Genomic DNA, 27,608 nt, shown 5'->3' with positions numbered 1-27,608 from the left:
AAGTGCTATGGAATCCGCGTTTCTGCCTCCATTCTTCTAAAGCACCAGAAAGCTGCTCTATTTTCTAAAACACATACCACGTGTGGCTGTCAGGTAATAGAATTAAGGGAAATGACCCAAGTTCCTGATTTCAAGCCAAGAACTTGACACCTTCCAGACTGGATACAGGAAGCCTAGTAGGTAGTCTGGTTTTTCCTCAGACATAAGAAAAAGATCAAAGGAGAAACTTTCTATTTGAATGCTCTGAGAAAGAGATGTGGAAGATGGCCTCTATTCTTCCAATGTGAGCTGCTCTGTCTTGGTATCCTCACTTTCACCTGTGGGGGGTCCCTCACTGGTGTTTCTGGGGCCCCATCTGCCCAAAGCTAGACTCTAACACTCTAGCAGTGACATCTTGCTCCTACTTCTGTTTTGGGTTGCCGGTGTTCCGCCTCATGGCCCTAAAAAGTGGGCCTCTGCCCTTGTCACCCCTAATGGGGAGATCACTACCATTCAAGCATTCACTGAATGGTAGTGATCTCTAGAATAGTAGATCTCTACTTCAATGGCTTTGTCTTTGCCAAGTTCCTTATGAATACAACCCCACCTGACCCTTAGGGCGCCGTCTGGTAGGAGTTCCACATGGCTCCTCAGCTGCCACGTTGTCTAGCTGGGAGAGTATTACCCTAAATCCTTGCTTCTCAAACGATCATGTGTCTTCAAAACACCTGGGGTTTCTTGTTCAAGAGTGTAGGAGGACCTCTGAGTTTTTACCCTTCTCAGGTGAGAATTGACCAGAGTTTGAGTGGCAAGACCTTAGATTTGATTAAATCTACCACCAGAACCACCGAAAACAGGTCTGCATGGCCTGCTGTCATACAGTGGATCGGAAAATCATGGCTTCCACCAAATTGTCCATTTTTTGGCCACAGACCTTGTTTCTTTGATAGTTCCTTAGCTGTCATGGTTTTTCCTTTTCTTATTGTCTGATTAACTGTCTTCTGGAAATGCTCTAATGAGCGTGGACAAACTCTGATAGGTTACAGCTCTAATTGAACTGCACTGGGGCAGAGAACCACTTGGTTCAAATGAGCTCAAGACTGTGCAGTCGTGTTTAGGAACAATGAGGTCCTTTGGAGGGATCTGGAGCCTAAAATCAACTATGGCCTCCATCCTTCCCCTCTTATATGTGTGCTTCTTGCCACAGTAGTGGGAAAGGGGGAGGGCGGTGAGAAGCTAATTCTTCATCTGAAGTGATAATAATTTGATGTGTTACCCTTTAAAGGAAATTGGACAAGGCAGTCCTACAGAGCCAATGTCTTAATCTAAAGGCAAACTCTCTACTGGTGTCATTTGAGGCTGACTGGTGGAAAAGGCATGTGGAAAGGGGGTTGTTTAGAGCCTATAGTGACATAGCTGCTTCTTCCACCTTCCCTGAGGCTCCCAGACACATGAGACACACTGCACTCGGTTCTGCAGCACCTAGGGCATGAGAAACAATGTCCACAAGGTTGGCTGGTTTGGAGCAATTCATTTTTTTTCAAATCAGCCATGGGCTGGGGAAGAGCTCATGAAGACAGTTCAAGTCATTGCTTCCAAAGCCAGACCAATTAGGAAGGAAAGCAGCTTTGGGGTAGAAATAACTGTTTCAATCAGGGGAAGAAGTGAGGCAGCAACACTGTTCCGGGGAAAGCTCTGGAACTTCCTCCAGCATGGTGAACTTGGGAGAGACTATAGTAGAAACCAAGGCAAGAGTTTCCTCAGTAATCATGTAAGGAAAGTTGAAGGGAGGCTCCTGAGACAGGATGTTGAAATGAAACCATTTTAGTTTCAGTTTTGGCTGAGGCTGCAAGACAACAGACAACCCAAGGTAGAGTGAAGTGTGCAGATCTTGAAAAAAAAAAAAAGATGGTGGAAAGCCAGTTTTATACCTATAGGTGACCACCTACACCCAGCCTGCAAAAGAAATGTAGAGGTTGAGAAATACGTTAACTTGGAGATGAATTATGGAGAGAAATGTCTAGTGTATTCCCAAGAGCTTCAGTGCCACGTGACTAGCTTGATTTCTGTCCCTGGAGCTTGAGAGACACAATGGATTATTGTTTGATTCCCATGAGAAATCCAAAAATCTGGCAACTCTGATGGCAGTCTGTATGCCCAGTTTGTTTGGCCAAAGGATATGTAGTGTTTTTCAGGGACCAGAAGTTGGCCATCAGAAGAGAGATCTAAAGTAAGATTTTGGGGCACCTGGGTGGCTCAGTTGGTTAAACATCTGACTTCATTTTGGCTCCGGCATGATCTCAGGGTATGAGATTGAGCCCCATGTGGGAATCTGCACTGGGTGTGCAGCCTATTTGGGATTCTCTCACTCCCTCTTCCTCTGCCTTTCTCTTCCCCCTCCCCTTTTTCTAAAAAAAAGTAAGATCATCTGAGGTTCTTTCTGTGGGACTGGAGGCACAAGGGGGCTTCTGCAGAAAGAAGCTAGAGATCTAACTGCAGATTTGGGGCTGTGGAAGGAATTTTAAGTGAGCAGGTAGCCAACCAGAGAAGAATTATATTTGTCCATGTCTGGGAAAGTGCAGGTGAGAGATGGTAGGATCACCAAAATGTTCATGTAAGAGCCCATAGAATGAAGAATCAGCTTTCAACACCTGCTAGAACTTGGGAGTATGATACCAACTCACAGCAGGATTAGTCGAGTAAAAACTCTCCTCCTACCTCTTGCCTCTCTTCCTTCCCTTACTCTGGTCATGAAGGATTCAAAATCATTATTAGTTAGATGTGGGAGAGGGCAAAAACACAAAGTTAGGTGTGAGGTGGAGAGAAAAGCCAATTGTCCTGAAGCAGGTCCGAACTGAGAATGGGGAGTAGCTATATCTTTGTGTGAAATATTAAGTTTGATTATTACACTGACCTAGATATATCAGTTATTGACTAGAGAATGTTTTGTTACTTGAAGGAGCAAGAAAAGTTACAAGATTTGTCCAAAATTTCATCCATGGATAGGAACAAAGTGGTCCCACAGGATATATTTAAAGAATGAGAGACATAGCTTTATGATTACATCTTATGGGTCATTGCTTATTCAATGTAACAGTGATTTAATGGATTGCACAGCTAAATCAGACCATTCTGCTATTCTCATTACAAGATTCACTAGAAAATACATGAGCTTTAGGATATGTTCCTGAGTCAGCTAAGACTTACAGGAGAGGCCAGATTCATACTGCCAGAATTAGAAGGCACACTGTGCACAAGCAACCCCAACACCTCATTTAGGAAATGGAGGCCCAGAGAGAAGAAAATATTTTCCCAAGCTTGCACATATAGAGATATCAAACAAACAAACAAACAAACAAACAAAAAAAAAAAAACAAAGCAAAAACAAAAACCACAAATGCATGTGGTGTTGGCTCACATAGACTATATTTAATTAGCCAGCTTTCATTGCAAAGGCCAAATTTCTTCCTGTTTCCCAGATCTCAGACAGATTAATGTAAAATTGTAAATGGAGTTCTTGACAGTATCTTAAAAAAAAAAAAAACTATGCTAAAAATCTAGATTTATCCTTCCCTGCTGTCCTCTTAAGCTCAAAATATAGCCACGCTTATTATAAGCATCTTTCTTTTGAAGGCTCTAAGCCTATCTGTGAGCACATACCTGCAAATGTATTTATTTTTCATTATCTGTAGTGGTCACTTTATACTTCAAAAACTTCCCCTAGCTCATGTATTTGTCTTAATACAATATGAGGTCTCATGTAGAGACCTTGGAACAGAAGGTGCGTGGAACAGAAGAGTGTTCAGCAAATGTTTGTAGAATGACATAATGACTAGATTCCAGTTTCACTGGCTATGTGTTCTTTATATATCAACAATACTGCTTCCAGAGAAAGAAGAAAGGCAACATTTTGGCTCATTCTTGGTAAACTGAAATCCAGAGCCTAGAGTCATGTTCAACTTTTTACAAACCCATAACTCAGGGCTGCTAAGTGGAGGTATCTAGCCCCTTGAGCACATAATGTGTGGCCCCTACATGCCCTTATTATCCTTTCCTCCAACTTCCCCATGCTAAGCTACTCTGCAACAAAAAGCACTCAGCCCCTGGATCACTTTCCATCCTGTGATGAGAGAGAAACACTAACTCTTACTGAAAAACATATTTGATTCATGGCCTGGTCCAATCCCTGCAGCAACACTATTTATTGACATGAGTGGGTATCTGAGGCCCCCAGGCAAGGCCCCCAGGCAAGACTCTATTTCTTAGCCCTAGTTTTTTCAGGATTTCTGAGTTCCTTAGTGTCATAGTCTTTCCATGACTCAACAGTGATGGATAAGTGCCCAAGAGTCTAAATTAGAGGAGTGAAGAAAATAATTCATTACATGTGATGTGGTCTCATTATCTAAATTCTAGCAACATAAGTCTGAAAGCTATAACGTCAGCTCTCAGTAGCTGGGACAATCTCTTCCCACTGCAGCCTGGGTGAGAACTGTCTAGATACCCTGTGTCCTGGCCATGCCTGAGCTCTCCCGGGGTGGGGGCTGGCAGCGAGGCAGCCTGGGAGCCTTCATCTCCCAGGAAGGCAGGGACACTTGGGACCACCTCAGGGACAGGGAAGACAGACAAACAAAGCCTACCTGACTCCATCCTGCCTTCCTTCTTCTCCTGGGCTTCCTCAGAGCCACTGGAGCCCTTGGAGAAGGGCTGGTGGCTGAAGAGGTCATCACACAGGAGGCTTCGGCACAGCTTGGCGAGGAAGCGAAGGACATACCCAACGCTGTTCACCACAGGCAGGCTCCTCAGGTGCTGTTTCCCATCGAAGGATGCTGAGACTGGAAAGCCACAGAGACAGCCACTCAGAGTGGGGCACAAGAAAGCCACAGGGCCATGGGAAGAGGTTTTTGTTTGTGCAGTTGTGCCTTGGTTTTAACTAAGCTTTATTCAGATTTCACTTGTTTCTTCACTCATTGCCCTGTTTGTTTTCCAGGATCTTACCCAGGAGCCTACCCTGCGTTTTGTAGTCATGTCTCCTGAGTCTCCTCTGGTTTGGCACTGGTTCCCAGTCTTTCCTTGTTTCGAATTACCTTGACAGTTTTGAAGAGTATCAGTCAGGTATTTTGTAAAGTGTCCCTCAGTTGGGGTTTATCTGATGTTTTGTCATGATCTGAGTGGGATTAATGTTTTGGGGGAAGACAGGAAGTGCCCCTCTCATCGCATCAGATCAGAGATATGGGATGTCCACATGACATCCCTGGGATGTCAGCCTTCAATGCCTGGCCAGATGGGGTTTGCTGCACTTCTCCACTGTACTCTCCATATTCCATTCCAAACAACAAAAGTTGTGCCCATACTCAAGGGTAGTGGAGGATTAAGCTCTACCTCCTGAGGAGGGAAGAGTCTTCCCTATTATTCAGAATTCTTCTATAAGAAAGAACTGTCCATTTTCCTCCATTTAGTCATTCATTTATTCAATCATTTATTGATATCAGTATAGACCCATATATTTATTTTGTACCACGGGTTATACAATACTTTGTTATTTATTTTGTTGCTCAAATTGTTCCATCTTTTGTCTTTGGGACTTCCAGTGCCCTGCATCCCTATGACATGCCCCCATTTTTTTTTTTTTAACAACTTGTTGATTACTGAAACTTCAATATGTTTCAGATTCATCTTCAATTTCCCTGCCCCTGCCCTAAAACCAGCCATTTCTCCAACGGCTCCAATTCCTTGTTACGAAAGTGTGATATATAGAAATCAAGATTTGGGCACTGGATATGCTCCTTGTTACTGGAGTGTCAGTAACTCCAGGTTCTTTTCCGTGGGGAGAGCTAAGAAATATATGCATGTATACAATCCTATTATGATTATCTCTCTCTCTCTCTCCCTCTCTCTCTATATATATGTTTAGAGAGAGAGAGATGGATAGAGCTAGGTCAGTCAGTAGACTGATAGGTAGGTCTAGATCTAGATAGATAGATACCCAAATAAACCTGAGTTCATGCTGACGTCTCTAGATCTAACCCAGCAACACAGAATTCAGGGTTCTTTCTGCTCTTCTGGGAAGATGTCTTCAAAAAAAAAAAAAAAAAACACAGTAATCTATCCATGGTGATTCTAGATGAAATCCGATGTCTACAGGGTTACTGGGATTTAGAAGAAATATGTTAACTTCCAGCATGTTCCTTTCTGTAATTGTCCTCAGGGTCTCTCTCACCCCATGAAGCTTGTGTACCAGCTCCACGGAGAGGAACACTAGAGCAGACCCTAAGAGGACACTCTGCTCCCAGCCAGGCCTTGGCCACTCATTGTCAACACCTAGAGGGCAGCCCTGTTTTTCATGTTTTATCTCCCAAAGGCAGGAGCATGGCAGGGGCTGGGGCAGGGGGCAACACTAGGACTAGTTTTGATTTTAGAACTAAAACAAAACAGCCCATTTTAATTAGGAAATCAAAAGAATCCATTTTTTTTGTGTGTGTATAGCTCTTTATAGTTTGACAAGAGGCTTCATATTCATCCCCTAATTCAGCCCTCCTGACTATCCTGTGAGGACAGTAGACAAGAGGTTATTACCTCATGTTACAGGTGAGGAGATTGAGAAGAGGGCATAGAGTGATTTTTCTGGCTTATATGGCCTCTAAGTGGCACTTGCCTGTCACGTTAACACTCTGGGTGACTCTATTTGGGAGAGCCAGCAAAGAGCCGCCATGTGCCCACCTAATGGGTTTATCCTAGCCACTCAGACACTCTGGAAATTCCCTCTTAGTGTGAGCATTGCCATTGGCCTCCAATATTTTAGAAGACCAAGCATGATGGAAACTGAACCCACAAAAGGAGAGACTGGGGTCATTGGCTCTGTCCCATAGATGAGTGTGCATACACTCCCAGAGGTGCCTGGAAGGGCCACCTGCTAAAAGCAGCCGTGGCATTTTTGACACCATGAGGTTAACCCCTCTGGGATAGTGTGGCTCGGGCAGAGCACGAGGCTTATGGGGAACTGCAATACTGCTCGTTTAGCCTTTGGGATGGCCCTAGGCCTACCCATGGCAGTCTGGTTCCTTTTGCCCACTGTGCCAGCACCAACATCACCATTTCCTGTGTGGTGCCATGGGAACATCGGGAAAGCAGTGCCCTAAGGATTAGGTTAAGTACAAAGTGGGAGAGTACTAAGGATAAGTACAAAGTGGGAGAGTCTAACTATTTCTCCTTGAGTCCCTCCATGAGCCATCTTGGGGCTATCATAGGCTCTCTGAGCTTCCATACCACCATTGGTAATGTGAAAGACGATCTTGCCACTTTGCAACCTCAAGGAGGTAGCATAAGGAGTCCCCCAGGGCTACTGCATTCTCCAAGACACTAAGACCACGTGCTGAGCTCTGGACTCTGGGAATCCCTCAGCCAAGGGAAAGTCGGCAGCAGGGCTCTGTCCAGGCTTGTGTTGGCACCAGGCACTGCAGAACCTGCCCCCCCCCCCAGTGCCAAGGCCCTTGTGGCCACAGAAAGACTGTGCAGAAGAGCAGAGAAGATGGGGTTGGCTCTCCCGGCTTAGGGAGAGGAGCTGTAAAGAGCTCAGTTAGATGGGATTTGCTCAAGAGGATGGGCACACGGTACAGGAATAGCTTTCTCTTAGCACCATGTCTGTGTCTTGACACTTGCTACTCAGCAAGGGAAAGAACAAGGCCTTCAACCTCAGAGGGCAGCCCAGGTTTGTGAACCAGGCTCTCAGACAAGAATCTGGAGAAGAATGGCCAGTGGGTTCTCAGAAGGCTGACAACAAGACCCTCCTCCTGGCCTCTCCCAGTGCAGTACTTCTTCCTCTTGTCTCTGCTTCTGCTAAAGTTTCTTAAAAGTCACCCTGGGTAAGACACATGGCACCTGAACCTTGCCAAGTTCTATTTTAATCAGTTACCAGCAAGTCAGACCCAACTTCCTGCTCAGAGGGAGCTCCAGAAGGTGGGCGGAACCAATCACAGCTGGGGAAGCTGTGTTGGACAACCTCCATGCCTCCAAAGCCCTGGAGATCTAGGGTTAAATAAAATACCAGAGACAGTAAAGTCACCCCTCCCCTGCTTCCCTTAGACAGTTGGCAGGGTTACCTGCACCACCCCAATTGCTGCGGAATCTTCTCCCTATTCCCTGGTGATATGGAAGCCATGACCTTGAGGCTGGGCCAAAGACAATATCAGTATGTCCCCTTGAAATCAAGACATCTTGCAAAGACCCGGTGTTCTAGGGCTTAATGGCAGGTGGTGACAACAGTTGTGTAGAGAGCCTTGGGTGGGGCTGAAACTGGAGGACAGTGGTGACAATGGGAGAAGAGAATGGCCTTGAAGCATCTTTTAAAAAACCAACAACCCAGCCCTTGAGAGGTGCTTGGAACCATGAGCTTCTCCACTGCCCTGCGTGGTGATACATGACAGGAAGAAAGAATGAGGTAGAGTAAAGCAGAACAGATAGTGACAAGGGCTGATATTTTAGACAGAATGGTCAGAATAAGGCTCTTGGATAAGGCACCATTTGAAACCTTTTGAAGAAATTTCAGGAGCAAGTCACACATGGACAGCCAATGGAAGAGCATTCCAGATAGATCAGCAGGGACAAACACCCTGAGGCAAGAGCGTGGCTGGAGATAGCAGAGGGAGCAGCAAGAAGGCCACTGTAGCTGCAGCAGAGTGGGGACTAAGGAGAATTGACTAGGAGATTGAAAAGGTCGTCAGAGCCAGGTCACTTAGGACTTCTGGGTCCTCGTAAGGACGTGGGCTTTCTCTTGGAGTGAGATGAGAACCACGGAAGGTGCAGGGCAGAGGAGGGCCATGATCTGACTTTGAATTTTAAAGAATCAGAACGGCTGCTCTGAGTGGTGAAACGTGGCTGGATTCTGGATACATGTTGAAGTAAGAGCAACAGGATTTACTGATGATCCGGAAGTAGGGGGCAGTGAAAGAGGATTCAGATGCTCAGTCTTCTTGTCCAGGACCAGAAGCATCTTCTCCTCGAACCCAGAGAGAAACCTCCAGCACAGAGGCTTATGGTTAAGGCCCCCGGAGCCCAGCAGATGGAAGACAGACCCTGGCTACAACCACTGTCCCCCAAGCCTGATTATGGCTTCTTCCCTCTTCAGAGAGACCCCCACACCCTCCTCACACAACCTGCCCCCAGGGCCTTACCTGACACCATCTCACCGCCATAGCCCTGTTTGACCAGGGAGAAGACCAACTTCTGCTGGTGGGCACAGTCGATGCATGCTTGCACAGCCTGCTGCAAGACCGCTGACGGCCTCTCAGGCCCGAAGTGCTCGGGGAGCTGCTGCAGCTTCCTCCTCTCCAAGTACGGCCCTGCATTGGCTTGCTTATTGATGTAGAGGCAGACTGTGGAAACAGAGACCCACAAAGTCCTCAGCATTGGTTGTGTTAGGCCAGGGGGCTGTTTCTGTGTGCATGAGGGATGCCTCAGCTGTGCCCTCCTGGCCCTTGGGAAAGCTGGAAAAAACAAAGGTGGGACTGATTCTTCCCAACTTGAGATGTACAAGAGGCAAAAGAACCCATCAACCCCAACTTCTGGGGCTCACTATCAAGAGAACCTCTTGGTTGGAAACAGATAGGCAGGTGGGTCCCCTCTGATGTACTCAAACCGGGATTGCAATTATGGAGGTCAATGCAGACCGTGTGTATAAATGTATTCCCATACTGGGCAGGTACACATACAAAATCTTCCCTTCCCCTCCAAAGGAGCTGTTAAACTACACATAATGTTTGCTGAATTTTTTTTGTTGTTGTTAACTTGCATTGACAAAAAATTTCCAATGATGCTGATTACTCCAAAGACTATATATTCAAAGAAGTTCTAAAGAGAGTGCTATTTATAATCTCAGAGATATTAAATACACAACTGCCCATTTAGGTGAGCCCAACCAATGGTCCCCACGCTTTTAAGTCATAGACCCCATCTGTATATTCGAGCACATGCCCAAAATTGTTTATTTATTCACAGGATATATACATTCTGGACTGTTTTAATATATTACATGCATCTTAAAACATAGCCAATAAATAGAAAATTTTAAAGGATGAGATAAAAATAAATATTAATGGCAGGTGTCACATTTTCTTCCCCATGGCAATGACTTCTCTTCTATCCCACCCCCGCATCCCAGGTTATGGAAGATCTTACCTTGAGGATCTGACCACTAGAGCAAAGGAGTGTTCAAAAGGGACTGGAAGAAGAGACCAATAGGATATGGAAAGGATTAAACAGTAACAAAAAGGGTGAAGAAATTTCGCTTTTATTGAGCACCTACTCTGTTCCAGGCCCTTTGTATATTTTATCTTGTTTAATTCTCAAGACAAGCCTGGGAGTAGGGTATGATTATTTCCTTCACTAATGAAGAAACTAATGAAGAAATGAGGCTTAATGTTTGGATGCTTGCTCTAAAGTCTTAAGTGTAATTAAGGGTGAAACAAGGATTTGGACTCAAGCCTTTTGATGTCAATGCTTGTGCTCTTTCCACCCCATGGGGTTGCCTTCTCTTGTGCTCATCCCAGATGATTAAGGAAGTCTAATCAATAAGGGACCTTCATGCCAGGCACTATGCTAGGTCTACTCTACAGATTCTGGGGCTCCCTGGCTTCACAGAGCTGGGAGCCCCTCTGGGAAGGTGGAGACACTCAGAGCACTCCAGGAACCCATGCGAGACTGTCATGTGAGACATGTCACTCATGTCAAGACACACTGGGGAGGTATTAAGAGGGCCCATCATGGGGACCCTAGCAGGAAAGTCAGTGAAGGCCTTCTGGAGCAAGGTATGCCTGAATTGAGATGTAAGGGATGAGAAGGATGACCAGAGAGGAGGTCATTCCAGATAGAGGGAAGGCAACATGCTGAATTTTATGGGGGGCTCTAGGGACTGAGAGGAAGACAATGAATGCAGGGATCTGTTGACCACATAAACAAGTTTGGTTTTTACCTAAGAGGAATGGGAGGGAAACTGAAGGGAATCAAGTGGGTTGGGAGTTGGGTGGCTTGTGATGACGGGGACAGTGTGTGTGTGTGTGTGTGTGAAAGAGAGAGAGAGAGAGATGCCATCCTACTGCTGGTACTCTTACAATAGAAATGGCTGTTGGTGGACACCCCATAAGAAAGAATGGACTGAATTCTACTCTGACTGGATTGAAGACATCAGGTGGGACTACGGGAGGTTAGGGTCCTTAGGAGATCTGGAATCACAAACACAGAGTTGGAAACTCTTCAAGGTAAGCAGGTTCACTCTGGGTGAAAAGTAAACGTGGCTCTGAAAAGAAAATACTGGGCCACCAAACCACCCTTTCTAGTCCCATCCCAGTGCAACCAGGTTGAATTTGAGGTGCCTTGAAAACCAAGTTTCAAGTAATCCTATCTGTGAGACACTTAAGCTAATATTCTCAGAGAATTTGGTCGTCCTCCCTGCTGTCTAGCTAAGGACTAAATTCTTCATTAGAGCTATCTCAATGGCAGCTCTCCAGTTCACAAAGCATCTGCTAGACAGCGGGCTGGCCATCACAGCCTTAGAGGTCATTCAACTGACCTACCTGTGAGAGCCTGTGGGGCCGCCAAGCTTGGTATGGTGGCTGCATCCTGAGGGATGGAGCTGAGGTCAGGCTCCGGTGTGCTCCGCGGAGGTGAGAGGGCTAAAGGAGTCATAAGAACCCGAGACTTGAGCTGCAAGACAGAGCCCATTTGGTCAAGGAAAATCTAGAAATACACTCTACACTTGCCCCCAATTTTTCATGGACATCAGGTTACCAGTTGCTACTCTATCATGTTTCCACAACTTTCTATTGTGCAGCTAAGGGGTTGAACTTCAGATTCAAGATTGTGATAGAGACTCATGTCTGGGGTCAAATTCAGAGATCAGCTCTGCACCTTACCCTTAGAGTGGATCTACCCAGGAAATGACAAGTGTCAGGCAGTGAGTGTGGGAACACAAGAGGTATGACCATTGAAGCCTGTGAGCTGTCTGAGTGCAGAATTTAGGGGAGGGGACGGTACCCATGCTGCAAATTCCTAGAATCCTGTGGACAGAGCTTTCCCAACAGCTACCCAGGGACCAATTTGGAAGCTCTCCTCACTCTCTGCTGAGCTATCAGCTCACAAAGATCACTGGATCCTGCTGGAAAAGAGACCAGAAACCGTTCCTCCAAGAGGCTGCCATACTACTCAGTGTTTATTTCCTACAGCAGAAACTGTCAAGGGCAGCCCAAGTGTGGACATGAGTGTATTCTCTGGTGATGAGAAGCAGCCACCTTGAAGGACTGTTTGAAATAAAAAATGAGGAGCTGAAATTTGTTGATATGGAATAAAATAGAGATGACTGGTCAGTTGATTATGTCAATGCCAACAAGTCACTCTCCATAGCAAGGTTTGACAGAAAATTGTCTAATCCACCAAAAAATAATGAATAATTCAGTCACTTCACCTCTTCACCACTGACCTGTGTCTGTTCTCTACTCTAGACCAATTAAATCATTCTCTGGGAGTGGGACGAAGGCATCAGGAGTTTTAAAAGGTACTCAGATGATTCTAGTACACAATTAAGGTTGAGTGTGTTTTTCCACTACTCCACTGTTTTTCAAATTTAAGGTGCAATCACTCACCTGGGGTGTCTGATTAAAATATCAATTCTGATTCAGGAAGTCTGGGGTGGGGCCCGAGATTCTGCATTTCTAACAAGCTTCTAGGCAGTATTGATGTTGCTAGTCCATTGGCCATATTTTTAGTAGCAAGGGTGTGTATTCTGTTGTTAGTATATTTGCAGACCCCGCCCATATATGCAGATCCCCCCATATTGAATCATCAATATGGAGTTGATATATAAGGCCATGATAATGGGTAAGCTCATCAGAGAAGAACAGAAGGAGTACAGATGGAGAAGAGAAAAATTCAAGCACAGAGCTCTGTAAGACTCCAACATGTAGAGTCTTGGAGAGACAAGGAGGAACCAGCAAAAGAAACCAGGAAAGACATCCAGTGGAGTAGAAAGAAAACTGAGAGAGTGGGTCCTTGTGGGAGCCAGAGAAAGTGTTTCATGAAGGAGAGAGTGGTCAGCCATGTCAAAAGCTCTAATCACAAGGAAGAGTAGAAGTGGCCTTTAGATGTAGCAACTTCTCAACATAGAGGGGGTAGTGCAGTGGGTGGGATGAGAACCTGATTGGAATTAGCTCAAGAAATAATGGGAGGGGAAGCACTGGGATCAGGAGTTTAAGTCAACTCTTTCAAGGAGGCTTGTCTGGAAGGGGAGCCAAAAATTAGCCATAGCAAGAAGGAAAAGTCAAATCAAGTAGTTTTTGCCCCACAGTGGGAGATCACCTCACACCCATCAGGATAGCTACTATCAAAAACAAATGAAAAAAATAATAAGTGTGGCAGGATGTGGAGAAATCAGAACTCTTGTGCACCATTGGCAGGAATGGTGCAGTAGAGCAGTTCTCCAAGAAATTTAAAATAGAATTGCCCAACAATTCCATTTCCAGGTCTATATCCAAAAGAATTGAAAGCAAGATCTCCAAGAGGGATTTGTCCACTCATGCTCATAACAGCACAACTCACAATAGTCCACAAGGAAGCAACTACCAGGGTACACTGACAGATGAATAGATAAACATAAGATGATATGTATACAAAGGGAATATTACTCAGCCTTGAAGAGGAAGGGAATTGTGGCCCATGCTACAACATGGAGGAGTCTTGAACATATTTGCTAAGTGGGATAAGCGGGTCACAAAAAGACAAGTATTCCATGATTCCACTCATTTAAGGTACCTAGAATAGTCAAGATCACTGAACCAGAAAGTAGAATAGTTTTCTCCAGGGGTTTGAGGGAGAAGGGAATGGGGAGTTGTTTAATGGGGACAGAGTTTCTGTTTTGCAAGGTGAAGTTCTAGAAACGGAATGCATAGCAATGTGAATATACTTGCTACCCAGCTGTACGCTTAGAAGTGGGTATGATGGTACATTTTATGCCATGTGTCTTACCACAATTAAAGCTTTTAAAAAAGTATTTATATATATAAATACTTCTTTATACATATATATATTTTATATAATTTTATATATTTTATATATATTTATATATTTATACACACACACACACACACACTCACACACATACATATTTTGAGACAGGAGAGACATACTTTAATGCTGAGGGAAATAATCCAGCAGAGAGGGAAAGGATGATTCAGGGGAGTGCTTGGAGAGCTGGCAGCATCAGGACTTGAGAAGGTGAGAGGGAATGAATTTAGTGAATGGAGGCGGGTGGGTGGGAGGGCTGGGTCAAGGCTGCAGGGAAACTCGGGACCTTTCATCTATTTTATTGCAAAGCAGAGTATAATGGCCCGGATCTGGTGTGTGTGTGTGTGGGGGGGTGGATGTGGAGATGGGAACTTACAAAAGGTCTCTTCTGATGGCTTCTAATTTCTCCATGATGCCAGCAGCCTGAGTGAGGATAGAGGAGGCTGTGTTCATGAACTAAGGTGTGGCTGCTGAGCAGCATTGAGGATGCAGTGGGACGTGTGGAAATGAATTTAAATTCACTGAAATTTACAATTAAATCCGTCAAAAGTGAGCACCCTGGTTGCCCAGGGCTATCTGGATGCAGAATCTGGGGCTCTGGCAAGAGACCCAAAGTTAGTCAGAAGCTACAGTCAACAGAGATATCATCTTATTCTGTTTAGCATTTGAAAAATTAGTTATGCTCTGCTAAATACTATAGAAATAATCTCAAAGACAACTCAGTGGTGGAAAGGAGGGGACCAGAAACCAGCTGTGACTCAGTGATCGTGACTTTGGCACGGTTCCCTCACCTGCCGAGTGTGACAAGGGCTACATGTTACCCTGCCTGTCCTCCCAGGTCGTGCACCACGCGTCCCCCTGACAGTCCTTCTAGGAATGATATGCTGTGCTGCATGGCTTGTGATGGAGAGGCTGGTGGTAGCAGTCCCCAACAACTGTGGGCAGTGATCTCTAGAAGGACCTTGGCTAAATTTTCCATTACAGGCTTAGAGCCCTCCAACCAACATACAGATAATGATGTTGGTGGGGGAAAAGTAAGATTTAGCAAGTCACCAATGTTCCCTCTGTGTCTTTAAGCAAATCGCACAAAGATCCTCGTGACCCTTCCCTAGAAGGATGGTGATGTGACAATGGTGATGATGGTAAGGAGAGTGATGGTGGAGAGTTTCCTGTTTGCATGAGTGTATAATAACCCTAAGACCTAATGCTTGCTCACAATTTTAATATTTATTAGAAAAGGGTCTGTTTGTTGAATCCACCTCTTAAGAAGTAATACAAATAGAGTTGGCTCTTACCACTGCCCACCATTTCTGATCAGATAAAGCAATTGAAGGAATTAGAATAAGTCAGCCGGTTGCAGGGCAAACCATGGGCATTCATCCTACCCTTCAAACAGCTGCTGGGACTTTTGAACAAAGAAGAAATCTCACGCACTCGTGGGTGGTCCATGACTTTTTAAAAATTCTTCTGGTAAGAGAATAGACCATCAGGAAGCATACCTTTGACCTAGCATGCTGAAATTTCTATCTCATCACTTAAAATAAAGGAAAAAACTTGTCCTAGGAAAGGGAGTCACATCCGATTTTCGAGGCTCCTAAAATAGAAATGAGTCCAGTGGCTAGGAATGTACTTTGGTGTGATGTGGGTGGGGCCCCCTGTCAGCGCCTCTCCTACATGTGGAATGAGGAACTCCCTGTATGACCCAACATACAGAGATGCTATTCTCTGGCAGGTATTTGCCTTTGCCATTGCTGGCTTTTTGTGTGTTTTTGTTTGTTTGTTTTTGTTGTTGTTGCATTTTTTTTAAATGGACAAAACAAAAAAGTGCTGTTTTTTTAAATAGCTTTTTTGTTGCATTTTGTTTTTTAAATGCACAAAATAAAACAGAAGGGTCCACTCTTGGTATCTAATACCATTCTTCAATAAAAGGAGCTAGGGCTTTTTGGAGAAAGGGCTGATTCAAGGACAAGTGAGGGAAGCATTCAAGATGAGCCTGCGACATCTTGTCTCAGAACGTGAGAGTACTAAACACACACATACACAATGATGACTGTGGGTCATAGGAACACAAGAGTCAATGGAAAGAGCTTACGGTGTCCAAATCTGGAACAATATGAGCAACAAATCATGAGTAATGGATTCTGATTCAAAGTATACCATGAATATCCATTACTCCCTACTGACATAAATGAATGACTGACTATATACATGGAGGAGAACAGACAAACCTCTTATGCATAAATATTCCAAATAGTTATTGTGGAGCATAACCTCCCACTCCTTAAGTGTGAGTTCCACATAGTGACTTCCTTCCAAAAAGGACAGCATGGAAATGTGGGGAAAGTGACTTTACCATGGAGAAACCCATCAAACACCACCTCAGACAGGTGACCAAGGTCACCATCCACAGTGATAATCCACATTGATAGTATGTACCCTTGAAATGGCATGATGAGAATGACACCTTACCTCTGGAATCTTCTTCCCCAAAACCCATAACCCCAGTCTAATCATTAGAAAAACATCAGACAAGCCCAAATTATGAACATTTTATAAAACACTTGACCAACTCTTCAAAACTGCCAATGTCATCAAAAACAAGGGAACTCTGAGAAATTTTCACAGCCAAGAGAAGCCTAAGGAGACAAGATGACTGAATGTTAATATGATATCCTGGCTAGATCCTGGAACAGAATACGGAAAAACTAATGAATCTGAATAAAATACGGACATGATTTAATAATGATGTATTATTATTGGTTCGCTGGTTGAGACAAATGTATCATAGTAATATAAAATGTTAACCATAGAGGAAAGTAGGCATGGGGTATATGAGAATTCTCTGTTTTACCTTCGCAACTCGCCTGTAAATCCAAACCTATTCTAAAATATCGATTATTTTTAAAGTATTAAAAACAGGATCTGGCAGAATAAACTGGATAAAATGGAAGGGAGGAAGGGAGGCAAACTTCTTTCTTGGAAGCGTAAGTCTAGAGAGATTAGGTGCCTGAGACGCCATGCTCTGACATATACTGGAGCTAATCCTTGGCCTTCAAAGCCAACAGCCCTGTACAGATGCTGGCAAAGTTGGCACCTTCACCTGAAATTCAAAACTTCAATCAAAAGGATGTGGTCACCCCCTCCACCAGGGTGTGGTTGCCAGCAGCTGCCCAAGGGGCTGTGCTTTGCTGGGGTAGAGTATCGTGATGGGTGACGCAGAAGAGTAGAGAGTGGGTTCCTGCCAGCTGGCGTCTCTACCAAAAGGGGTTGGAGAATGTACGAGCAGCTCATCTTTCTTTTCCATTTACAGATCCAAAATAAGGGCCTGGAGAGTTTCTCACTCCAGCTGTCTTTTGGGGAAGACCTTCTCTAAGACATTTGCTAAACAACCACTGGAAAGAGTTGGGGAAGGGGAGGGTCAGTTTGCAAACTGAGATGTGTGACCAGGGGCCACTAATGGAGAAGGGGTTAATTGCTCCGAAAATTGAAGTATTAATCTAGAAATTTTCAAGTGCGGCAGGAACAGAAGTACTAACTATACACTGGTAGCAATAGGTTGGTCATCTGAGGATGGAGAATGTTGTTGAGGGAGTATGATGTGTAGAGACGACATACACATCAGCAGAGATGAAGGAACAAAGCAAAATTTAAAAATAAGTTCGGGGTGCCAGTGGGCACATACATTGGAACATAGCTTTTGGATCTGAGCTCAAAGTCCAGCTCAGCCACTCAGTGTGAGGAGCTCTTGTAACTTAGGATTCTGGAGCCTGCCTTTCTTTATCTGCGTGAAGATAATAATATCCCCTCACAGGGATGTGTCAAGATTTAAATGTAAACATCTAACATAGGGCTAGTGCAAATGAGGACTCAGGAAATCACTCTTGTTGATAGTATTGGGGGAGGGCATGACATGAAGGAGAAATGGACCCATATTTCCTCCCCCGGGAGATGGACACTGAGAACTTGCATGACTTCAGTCATCAACTATACATCGCTGACACCCCACAGGGGAGGGGCTGGAACACAGGGCTCGGAGGCAGGGCTGGGGTTTAAATCCCGGGTCTGCCACCAGCTCACATGGAACCCTGAGCAGCTCATTCAGTGCTTCTAGGCTTCATCTTCCAAAGCCATGAGATTGGGTAGATTGTGGGTTTCTAAATTCTCTTCCAATCCATAACACGTATATACCCTGTATTAGACTATGTCTGAAAACATGAAAGCATTTGAAACAAAACCAGTGTCAGTGCCATATTTTGAATGTTGATTAGAAGAAACGTGCCATCCTGAATTTCTTTGGAATTCTATTTCTGGAAATATAGAAAACTAGGTTCTTCGGATCAATTGAAAACAGCCACAAACAATAAATGTAAGATTAATGAAAGTATAAAGGAGCTGACAATATATAAAGAATTATCAGGCCAGGGGTGCCTGGTTTGCTCCATCAGTTAAATGCCCAACTCTTGATTCATCTCAGGTCATGATCTTGGAGTTGTGGAATTGAGCCCTTCATCAGGCTTCATGCTCAGTGTGGTGTCTGCTTGTCCTTCTCCATCCTCCCCTCTCTCTCAAATAAATAAATAAAATCCCTCTCTCAGATAAATAAATAAAATCTTTAAAAAAATATCAGACCAAAATATAAGTGAAATCTAGGCCTTGGGAATTGGTATGGAGGTCAGGGCTCATCCAAAGGGCTATAAACCCATGAAGGGTGAGCCAGTTGAAAACTTGTCCCACCTGACCCCTACCCACCCCTGACAATAAGGAAAGCTGCCCTAATTCCCTTAGACTCACACTCTTTCTCCACACAAAACTTCCTCCGGGTTCTGAGGAGATGCTGTGGGGAGCAGAGTTAGGGAAAATTGAATACCTCACTGTGTTTAACCTTAGACTTTAGTCTAAAAACATGCATGTTGGAAATGCATATCAGCTCCAAGAACAAGACGTTTATAGCCAATGACCTAATTCCATTCCTAGGCGGCAGCTTGTTTCTGGGTCCACCCATACCTTTTTCTCCCCGCACTTGGAGGAGAGATGAAACACCTAAGGGACGGAGTGGCCGCTATCCTTCAGCCTTGAGACCTTCTTTGGCAACAGGCCCCTCGGTTAAATCTGAGATGCTAGCTAAGCTTTCTTTGAACTAAAACTTTTTCAGGAAAATAATATTACCCCAATACAACAAACTGCCTACATGACAATGAAGACAGAAGGGAATGCTTGAAGCTGGGGAGGAAATGGGCCGGCTCACTAATGCCTTTCAGGGGTGCGGACAGGGTGGGGATACGGTGGGCATGCTGGAGCTTTCTCCCACCATCTCTGTGCTTGGTTCAGATTTTCCTCTGGACCCAGAGAACCCCCGAGACCCGTGAAGAGTGGAGGTGATACGAGGAGGCTGCCGCTTTGCTGAGGGCAGGGCTTAGTTTCCTCCTAGACAGAGGGAAGCTGAGAGAGGAGACGATGAGCCAGTACTCCAGGGTACCAGGAGAGAGAAGAAAGAAAAGGGAAAACACAAAACACCATCACTGGATTAAGTGGAATTCAGAAAAATGGATCTACTTGTGAGAATTACTTCATGAAATGCTGTTCACGACGCCCTGTGCCCCCAACAATCTTTAGTACAGACCACATATTTCAAGCAATGTGTGGTATGATTGGGTTTCTTACAGAAACTAGCGAGAAGGCCAAGTTCTCTGCATCAGCCTGCAAGGGGTCGACCCTACAGATGGAGAGAAATCAGGGTGCATCCAGGAGCGGGACTGTGTCTTAGCAGAACTCAGGGCAGTGGGAAGCTGGAGCTGCCTTAAACTGGTCCATAAAGGATGACTTAGATTTTCAGGAATATTGCAAGTTGACACAGTGATTGCTGAACATTGAAGTATATATATATTTACAGAGTATTAATTTAAAATACTTTAAAAACAAAGGTAATTGATACTCAAAACCTCATCACTTTCTAATTATTCTAATTATTTTGTTATCATGCCCTTAGGGAAGTAAAGACACAGGAGTGTGTCTGAGCAACTCCATGCTTGGGGCTGCCATTTTGGTATCTTGGAACTGGACATGTTGGGAATATATGCCTTGGAAATTATTGAATGCTACCAATTAGGGCCGGATTTACTCTCTGATTGACTCACAGACTTGAGAAAGTGATGGAGAAAATGTTAAAAACACAAATTAAACTAAGCCTAGGGATGCCTGGGTGGCTCGGTGGGTTAAAGCCTCTGCCTTCAGCTCAGGTCATGGACCCAGGGTCCGGGGATTGAGCCCCTCATGGGCTCTCTGCTCAGCTGGGAGCCTGCTTCCTCCTGTCTCTCTGCCTGCCTCTCTGCCTACTTGTGATCTCTCTCACTCTCTCTGTGTCAAATAAGTAAATAAATAAACAAACCAAAAACCCCCACAAACTAAACTTAAAAGTGGGCCTTGTCTGCGACTGTTACACCACGAATGGCACAAAAAACTGAACTATTTTTGGTTTTCACAAACTATCACCCAGTTCAACGAAGAAGCTCATCACATGCTCAACAAATGAGCAAACTTCCAACATACGATTTCACTCTTTACCTTTCTTACTTTCTTACCTCTTAACATAATTGAAAATATCAACCAGCATTCATGTTGGACTCACGCTCAGCTGGTGGGGGGACATTAGCCAGCATACCTCTGCCTCCCACCCCCACTGAACCTCAGCCTTGGCCCTTGCTCCAGCCCTGGGGGTGGGGGTGTCAAAGAAAACCATAGGAGAGACAGTCCCCACCCTGAGTTCCCCACACCGTTCATCCTAAGGGAACGGCTCCTGCCAACTTGTGCCTGTATAATGATTTTCCCCATGGGAAAATGGGGATGCAAGGGGCATGCCATGCCCACCATCAGCAAGGGGGGCATACCTCGAAGATCAGCGCAGGAAGGCTCATTAGATAGCTATTCTTCCCTTGCATACAATATCATGCTGCATTTGACGTTCGTAAATAGGACTCTAAGACAATACAAGATCTGGATAATCAAAGAATCGTGGAAGCCAATTCAACAGTTCTAATGAAAACACATTTTAGAAGAGGCTTTGAGCAAGTGTTGGAACAAATAAAACCCTTTCTACTTAAGTTCGAACATTCTCTTAATTGAGATTTCTGTGAATTTGACTTCCTTGTTACACAATGCCAAGGACACATACTTTGCGGAGGGCGGGGGCGGCAAGAAAAGGATGGCAATAAAAAAGAGGAAATAAAACATAATGTGGCATTACTTATGTTTATTAGAAAATCACTCTCTTTATAGAGTGAATCTTCTAGTTAAAAGAAGATTATTCTTTACGACGCCCGGGTGGTTCAGTTAGTTAAGCCTCTGCCTTTGGCTCAGGTCATGATCCCTGGGTCCTGGGATTGAGTCCCACTCCTTGCTCAGTGCGTAGTTTTCTCCCTCTGCCTGCCGCTCCCCCTGCTTGTAGTCTCTCTCTCTGACAAATAAATAAATAAAATATGAAGAAGAAAAAAAAAGACTGTTCTTTAAGAACTTAGCAGAGGCTGCGGGTTATTCCCAAATTTCCATGCCCCCTTCTTTCTTTATCAATGGGATTCCTTGACTTTTAGCTGGCCACCTGATCCCCTAGTCCCCTAGCACTGCATTTCCCCATCTCTTTTGGCACTAAGTATGGCCAATGGGCTAGTTTATGGCCAGTGAGATCCAATTGTAAGGGGTGTGTGCAGCTTTGAGGGTTGAGTCCTTAAAGGGTAAAGACATGCTCCACTACCTCTGTCCCCATTCCGCTGCCTAGACTAGTGCCATAGTGGGAAGTGGAAGGCTATTTTAGAGTATGAGGTAGAGATTTGGTGTTAAGAATAGCAGAACACTAAAGATGTACTATATCCTGGCTAACTGAACATAATAATAAAAATAAATTTAAACAATAAATTTAAAAAAAAAAAGAGTAGCAGAACAACAGAAAGGGAGCCTGGGTCCCAAAACCATGGAGACATCATATCATTCTCAGATGAGCTTCTCAGACTTTAACACAACAGGGGGGTTAGCTTCTATCTTCTTTAGGCCACTGTTGTTTGGCCTTTGCTACAGCAGCTGGCTTCTATATTCTGAGTAATATAATTACCATCATGTTAGAATATGTTAACCATTTGTTTTTAGTATTTTAGGGATAATATTCTTTCTAAACATGTTACAATTTTCTGAGCTCATGAAACAGAGCAGACAGAACATAATTTACTCTTTTTTGGAAAGACTAAATGGGAAAGCATAATTACTATTCTGAACAATAGTACAAAGAGATTGCCAAGGTCTAGGGGGCTGCTGGCCCATCAGTAAGTGGCCTCAGGCTGTGGGACTTGGTTCATTCATACCTAATTCCTGCCGTTTTACTGACTCCTCTTGCTATCAGGGGTCAAATAAGAAAATATACACAATATTTTGGCCCAGATCTTCAAACACAGAAGTGGTCAATGAATGTTCTATGACTGTTATTGTTATTATCGTTGTTGTTGTTGTTAGTATTATTATTACAGTTATGTAGAGGGAACAGACAGCTATTTTCAAAACTCAACACTTTTTTCTTCCCGCTTCAATCATAATCCCAACCATAAAGGCACAGGAGCTAGAAATCCCACTGTTCGGTGACATTATATTCAGCCACATCTACAGAATGGAAGCTAGAGTTTCTCCTTGATGTAAACTCTTTCTCTCTCTCTTTATCTCTTTAAAATGAACTTAATGGTCTTTTTAGTCATGAGATATAAGGAAAATCTATCTGTTGACCTTGAGTTGTCTATGAACTAAACCAACAGCAGAGGCTTCAAACTGAGATACAAATTCTGTTCCATGTTGAAGAAGGCTGTTTTCGAGGCAGTCAGCGTATGGCTCTTCAGAGAAAATATGATGTGAAGAGGTTTCTGCTTCCTTCGACTGGGGTGAGAAGGGAGCTTAAGGCCATCAGATGGTGTTCTCACAGCTGTGAGCATGACCTGGCAGTGAGGTCACTGGCCTGGGCCAAGAGACATGGGCAGATGGGCCCTGGGAGGAGGCATGACCTATGAACTCTGGGGCGCTGACATCTGAATACTGGTTGAATTCTTCCTTTTCTGCTTGTAATTCACTCATATTATTCTCAAGACCCAGAGAAGGGGTTAAATATCACACTGCGTGTTAGCTGTGCGTGGGTCTTAAATGGAGAGCCTTGTGCCCATATTTGGAGCAGGGAGAGTTTCCACATGTGATTGACACAGAGGTGATGGGCAGCGCAGTGTGGGAGAGCACCAGGCAAGAAGCAACAAATGGCCACCACCATAGACCTTGACATAGTCAGCACCACCAGGCATCCTCAGAATCTCCTGGGAAAGAGCCTTCTGAACACTCAAATACTGATTATTCTATTGTGACAATATTGTTAGCATAAATATACCATAATGATGCTATTATTGATGTAACAATTGTTACTATTGTATGATATTGATGTTATTGTATTTTTTATTCTATATGATTAATAAAATACCATTCAGTTAAAACAAAAATTCTTATTATATAGAAATATAGAATTATATTAGAAATAGAAATATCTTATTTCACTTGCTCAGGATTTCTTTTTTAACAACTTCTGTCTCCCCAAATGAATCTCAAATAGTTAAAATTGCCGTATTAGTGGCCATTTGGTAAATGAAATGAAACTCTACACTTTCCTTGCTGGTCTCCCCACGATTAAAATCTTTTCATTAATAGTAAAATGGGCTTCTGGGTCTCAGAAATCATCAAAATAAAACTGAAGAAACCTAACAGGTTGCCAAATTTATTTTGCCAAGTGAGGATATTTTTTGAATTACCAAATCCTGACAACATACAACATTTAATAAAATGCTTTTTAGAATTCCCAAGTTCCTCACCACATAAGACACTTAAATAAAATAAATTTTAACACCAAAACAGTAGAAAGCAGATATCTCAGAATAAAGGATGATCCTTTGGGCAGAACCATTTCAGCTTTATGAAGATTTTCATCTGGTTCTTATTTTTCTTGCGTTACCACAAGGGAGTCAGCCCTTCCAGCAGATGACACCTGGTTTGAAGACATTCCCGAACACCAAACCCACTGCATGGGGAGCTGTCTGGGAGCTGCAGGCCTGAGATAATTCCCACACATTTCCCCAAATACATGGAAGGTGGACTCGAGCAAGAGCTGGGACCTGCTGCCCTTGTGAGACGTGGGCATGAGGCCTGCCTTCCATGTTGTAGGACCCAGACTGTCAGCTTACCATGCCAAAAAGCTTTCTTCCTGCCCCGTGTTAGGAGCTCTGAAAACTGCCCCTTTTAGGACACAGGACAATTGCCAAGTCAGGCTCATTCCATGGACTGAATTTCCATTTTTCCTGGCCCCAGAAATGCTATGTCTGTTGGTAATTTTCATTCCTGGGTCACAGCTCCCAGGGGAGTCGAAGAAAGGCCAACTAGGAGAGAGGAATGTTCAGTGTGTTTCCTCAGATCCTGGATCTGCTCCCTGGCTCCATCAACTCTGTTGATAGAAGGCTGCCCTGCTCCAGCCTTCCAGAAGCAACTCCCATACCTCAGCAAGGGTGCAGGTGCCGAGCTGGGAAAACCCGCCCTGTGCCTGCTTCTGAGACATAGTTCTCTGAAGCCCATACTAAGGGCATATGCCCTTAGTGCCCATGAGAAAAAGGAGGCTCTCTTGGCTAGAAAAATAACCAGTGACAGAAGAGTTTACTTCAGGAGATGATTGAGTAAAAGCCTCTTTTACTAAAGCCCGTGACCCCCAAATAACTCGGAGTCACCTCCCCACCCCCCCACCTACCGTTTTTATTTTCCAGCAGTTGGAGGAACTGCAGAGAACCAAAGGGATAAAGGTTGAATTCATTACCAATTCTTCCGGAAGCTCTGTCTTTCTGCTGACCTGAAATAATTTCCATACATTTTCCTAAATATATGGGAGTTAATTGCCAATTTGCATTTTGGTTCGAGTATTCAAGTCTCAAGATGGAAACATAAGCTCTTTCTTTCAAGAAAAATAACTGAAGGAAAACTTCTGAAGCTCGTTTTCTAATGCCCAAAAGGCTCGTGGAGAACAGACTCAATAGTCTTTCTTCTCTAGAAGCCTCTTCAGAAACCTCTTGGAGGAGAAGCTCTCCCTCCTCCCAGTTCAGATTGTTTTATGTGATTGCAATTGCATCAGAGGATTTCTTTTCCACCTGCCCCCCCCCCCACTCCAAACTGTTAAGTCTTCAAAGGGTCACAAGATTTGATTCTGCCTGCTATGCCTCCTTGGAGCCAAACTTGACATCAGCACTTTTTATAAGCAGGAATCTATGAATTAACACCCTGAATTTTCCTGAGGAGTCCCCTTGTTGGGCCTCTGTTTGGGAAAACGCTCCTGGGTCCTTTGACACTAGCCTGCCCTCAGTATTAATTTAAATGCCTCAGGAACATCATCTGCTTCTACTAAAAAAAGTGAGGAAGGAGTTCTGGAAAGTGGCTTCGAGCGCCGCCCTAGCAGGCACGGTTGGGGGAAAACTCGGTGCCTGAAACGCTAATTTAGATGCGAGCCTTCATATTGCGTGTTTCGCTCTGACCCTAAAAATCTGCTCGCCTCACAGCTTTCCCCATCTGGTGCAATTTGCTTTCTCACTTGTAAAAACACACACGACAGGGACAGCATGCATTGTGGGCCGCGGTGTGACAATGAGGCCCTGTCCGTGACGCGCTTCCCTGAGAGAAACTTGTTTCGGCGCCTGTCGTCCCTCAGCAACCAGCCTTTCCTCACCCGGAGCAGCGGCCGCTCTGCCCAAGCCCCCATGCCCCAGCCCAACGTCCCTGAGGAGAAAGGAGATGATGGAGCCGTACCTTGTACCCAGGCTTCCGCCCTCTTTTCTTGGGGATCTTCACTGCTGGCAACGCGCCAGCTGAAGCGGAATAAAGGTTACGAACCGCCATCTTCATAGGTGTTGAGTGAAGTGGGGGTCGGCCTCTCTTTCTCCCCGGGATCCTCTGGGACTGCATGTCTGCCGGTGCCAGTCTTACAGAAGGAAGTTGACAAATCGCTCACAGGCAGAAGAGGTGCTAAGAATTAGTCCAGACACAAAGCAAAACAAAAACAGAAGGGTTTGTTTGGTTCGCAAGGCAAGCATGTATCCAGTTTGGCGTTTGGAGCCTTACCTACCCTCCACTGGTGGTGGGGGTGGGGGGACCAAATACGAGAGAACCAGGCACCTGGAGGAGTTTTTATAGGGCTGTTGGGCTTCTGGTTAAATAATTTCCAGGAGAACGAATTTCCACAGAGCTGTGATGAAGTAGGAAGGATACTGGCTAGGGGGGAGAGGACAATAGCTTCCCAGCTCCAGACACAACTGAAAGTGTCACCAGCATGAGACGACTTCATCAGTGTGTGTCTCAAGTTTCCCCAGTTAATTTAACTTTGAAGTAATAGAATAATAGTATTAAATAAATCCAACCCTCCTCCCACTTCACTCCTGTCCCTTTGGCTGGGTTGTAAATGGTTGTGACCTTTGTGTTTCCTGTGAAAGATATTTAACAATACAAATCAGTTGTATTAGTTTGTCCCTTGGGGCGCCAGGGTGGCTCAGTCGGTTAAGCGTCCAACTCTTGATTTCGGCATGGGTCATGATCTCAGGGCGTGGAGCTCACTTGAAGGCACGCTCTCTCTCTCTCTCACCTTGTGCCCCTCTCTGCCTCAATCTCTCTCTCTCCCTCTCTAAAAAAAGTTATGTCCCTTGATCAAAATATGGAGAGAGATTAATATACAGAGATGTTCATTTTAACATGATTTAGAATTGCAAAAATAAGATGGATAGAGCCCAAATAATAAGCAACAGGGGAATAGTTCATATATCTACAGGATAAAACAATCAACTAGTTAAAAGCCTTTAACAATACTATTTCTAGGGCCGCCTAGGTGGCTCAGTCATTAAGCGTTTGCCTTTGGCTCAGGTGGTGATCCCAGGGTCCTGGGATAGAGCCCAACATTGGGCTTCCTGCTCAGTGGAGAGCCTGCTTCTCCCTCTTCTACTCCCCCTGCTGTGTCCCATCTCTCGCTGTCTCTCTCTCTCTCACTCTGTCAAATAAATCAATAAAATCTTAAGAAAAAAAATACTCTCTCAATAACATGAAGTTGAGTGAAAAAGCATCTCATAAATTACACATAAAAATTATCACCACTACACAAAAATTTCTGTGGTGAAAAGTGAAAGGAAACATGCTAGAATGCCACCAATGGCCAAGACAGTGGGACTGTGGGTAATTGTTCACTATGAACACATCCTTTCGCCCACACAGATACCCCATATACAATATTCATAGCATTAAAAATACTTATAATGAGGGGCGCCTGGGTGGCTCAGTTGGTTAAGCAACTGCCTTTGGCTCAGGTCATGATCCTGGAGTCCCAGGATCTGCTCAGCGGGGAACTGCTTCTCCCTCTGACCCTCTGCCCTCTCATGCTTTCTCTCTCTCACTCTTTCTCTCTCTCTCTCAAGTAAATAAATAAAATCTTTAAAAAAAAATACTAATAATGAGCTTCTTCAGGTATAGATGCCTAAATCTTGCAGCAAAAGGTAATCGATCCT

General features: G+C 44.4%; 1 protein-coding gene across 12 annotated transcripts in view; it reads right to left on the bottom strand.

The window, feature by feature from the left end:
- Window positions 1–27,608, bottom strand: part of SCML4 (Scm polycomb group protein like 4) — a 96,622-nt gene that overhangs the window by 23,195 nt on the left and 45,819 nt on the right. For 9 of the 12 annotated variants that reach the window (XR_006606831.1, XR_006606833.1, XR_006606832.1 and 6 more), the window contains 5 exons: window positions 25,870–26,085; window positions 24,824–24,922; window positions 11,544–11,673; window positions 9,147–9,347; window positions 4,617–4,811 (listed from right to left, as the gene is read on the bottom strand). Coding sequence is in view for 9 of the 12 variants with exons in the window: in XM_045080239.1 (XP_044936174.1) it covers window positions 4,617–4,811; window positions 9,147–9,347; window positions 11,544–11,673; window positions 24,824–24,922; window positions 25,870–26,025 (781 nt within the window). In the remaining 3 variants the exon portion in view is untranslated. The remainder of the gene's footprint in view (window positions 1–4,616; window positions 4,812–9,146; window positions 9,348–11,543; window positions 11,674–24,823; window positions 24,923–25,869; window positions 26,086–27,608) is intronic. The other 3 variants (XM_045080241.1, XM_045080242.1, XM_045080244.1) reach the window with 2 other exon arrangements.

Source organism: Mustela putorius, unplaced genomic scaffold (genome assembly GCF_011764305.1).
Source record: "Mustela putorius furo isolate JIRA1106 unplaced genomic scaffold, ASM1176430v1.1 tig00000450_pilon_pilon_pilon, whole genome shotgun sequence".
Lineage (NCBI taxonomy): Eukaryota > Metazoa > Chordata > Mammalia > Carnivora > Mustelidae > Mustela > Mustela putorius.
Note: the sequence above shows the minus strand (reverse complement) of the source record. Positions and strands in the feature narration are given on the sequence as shown.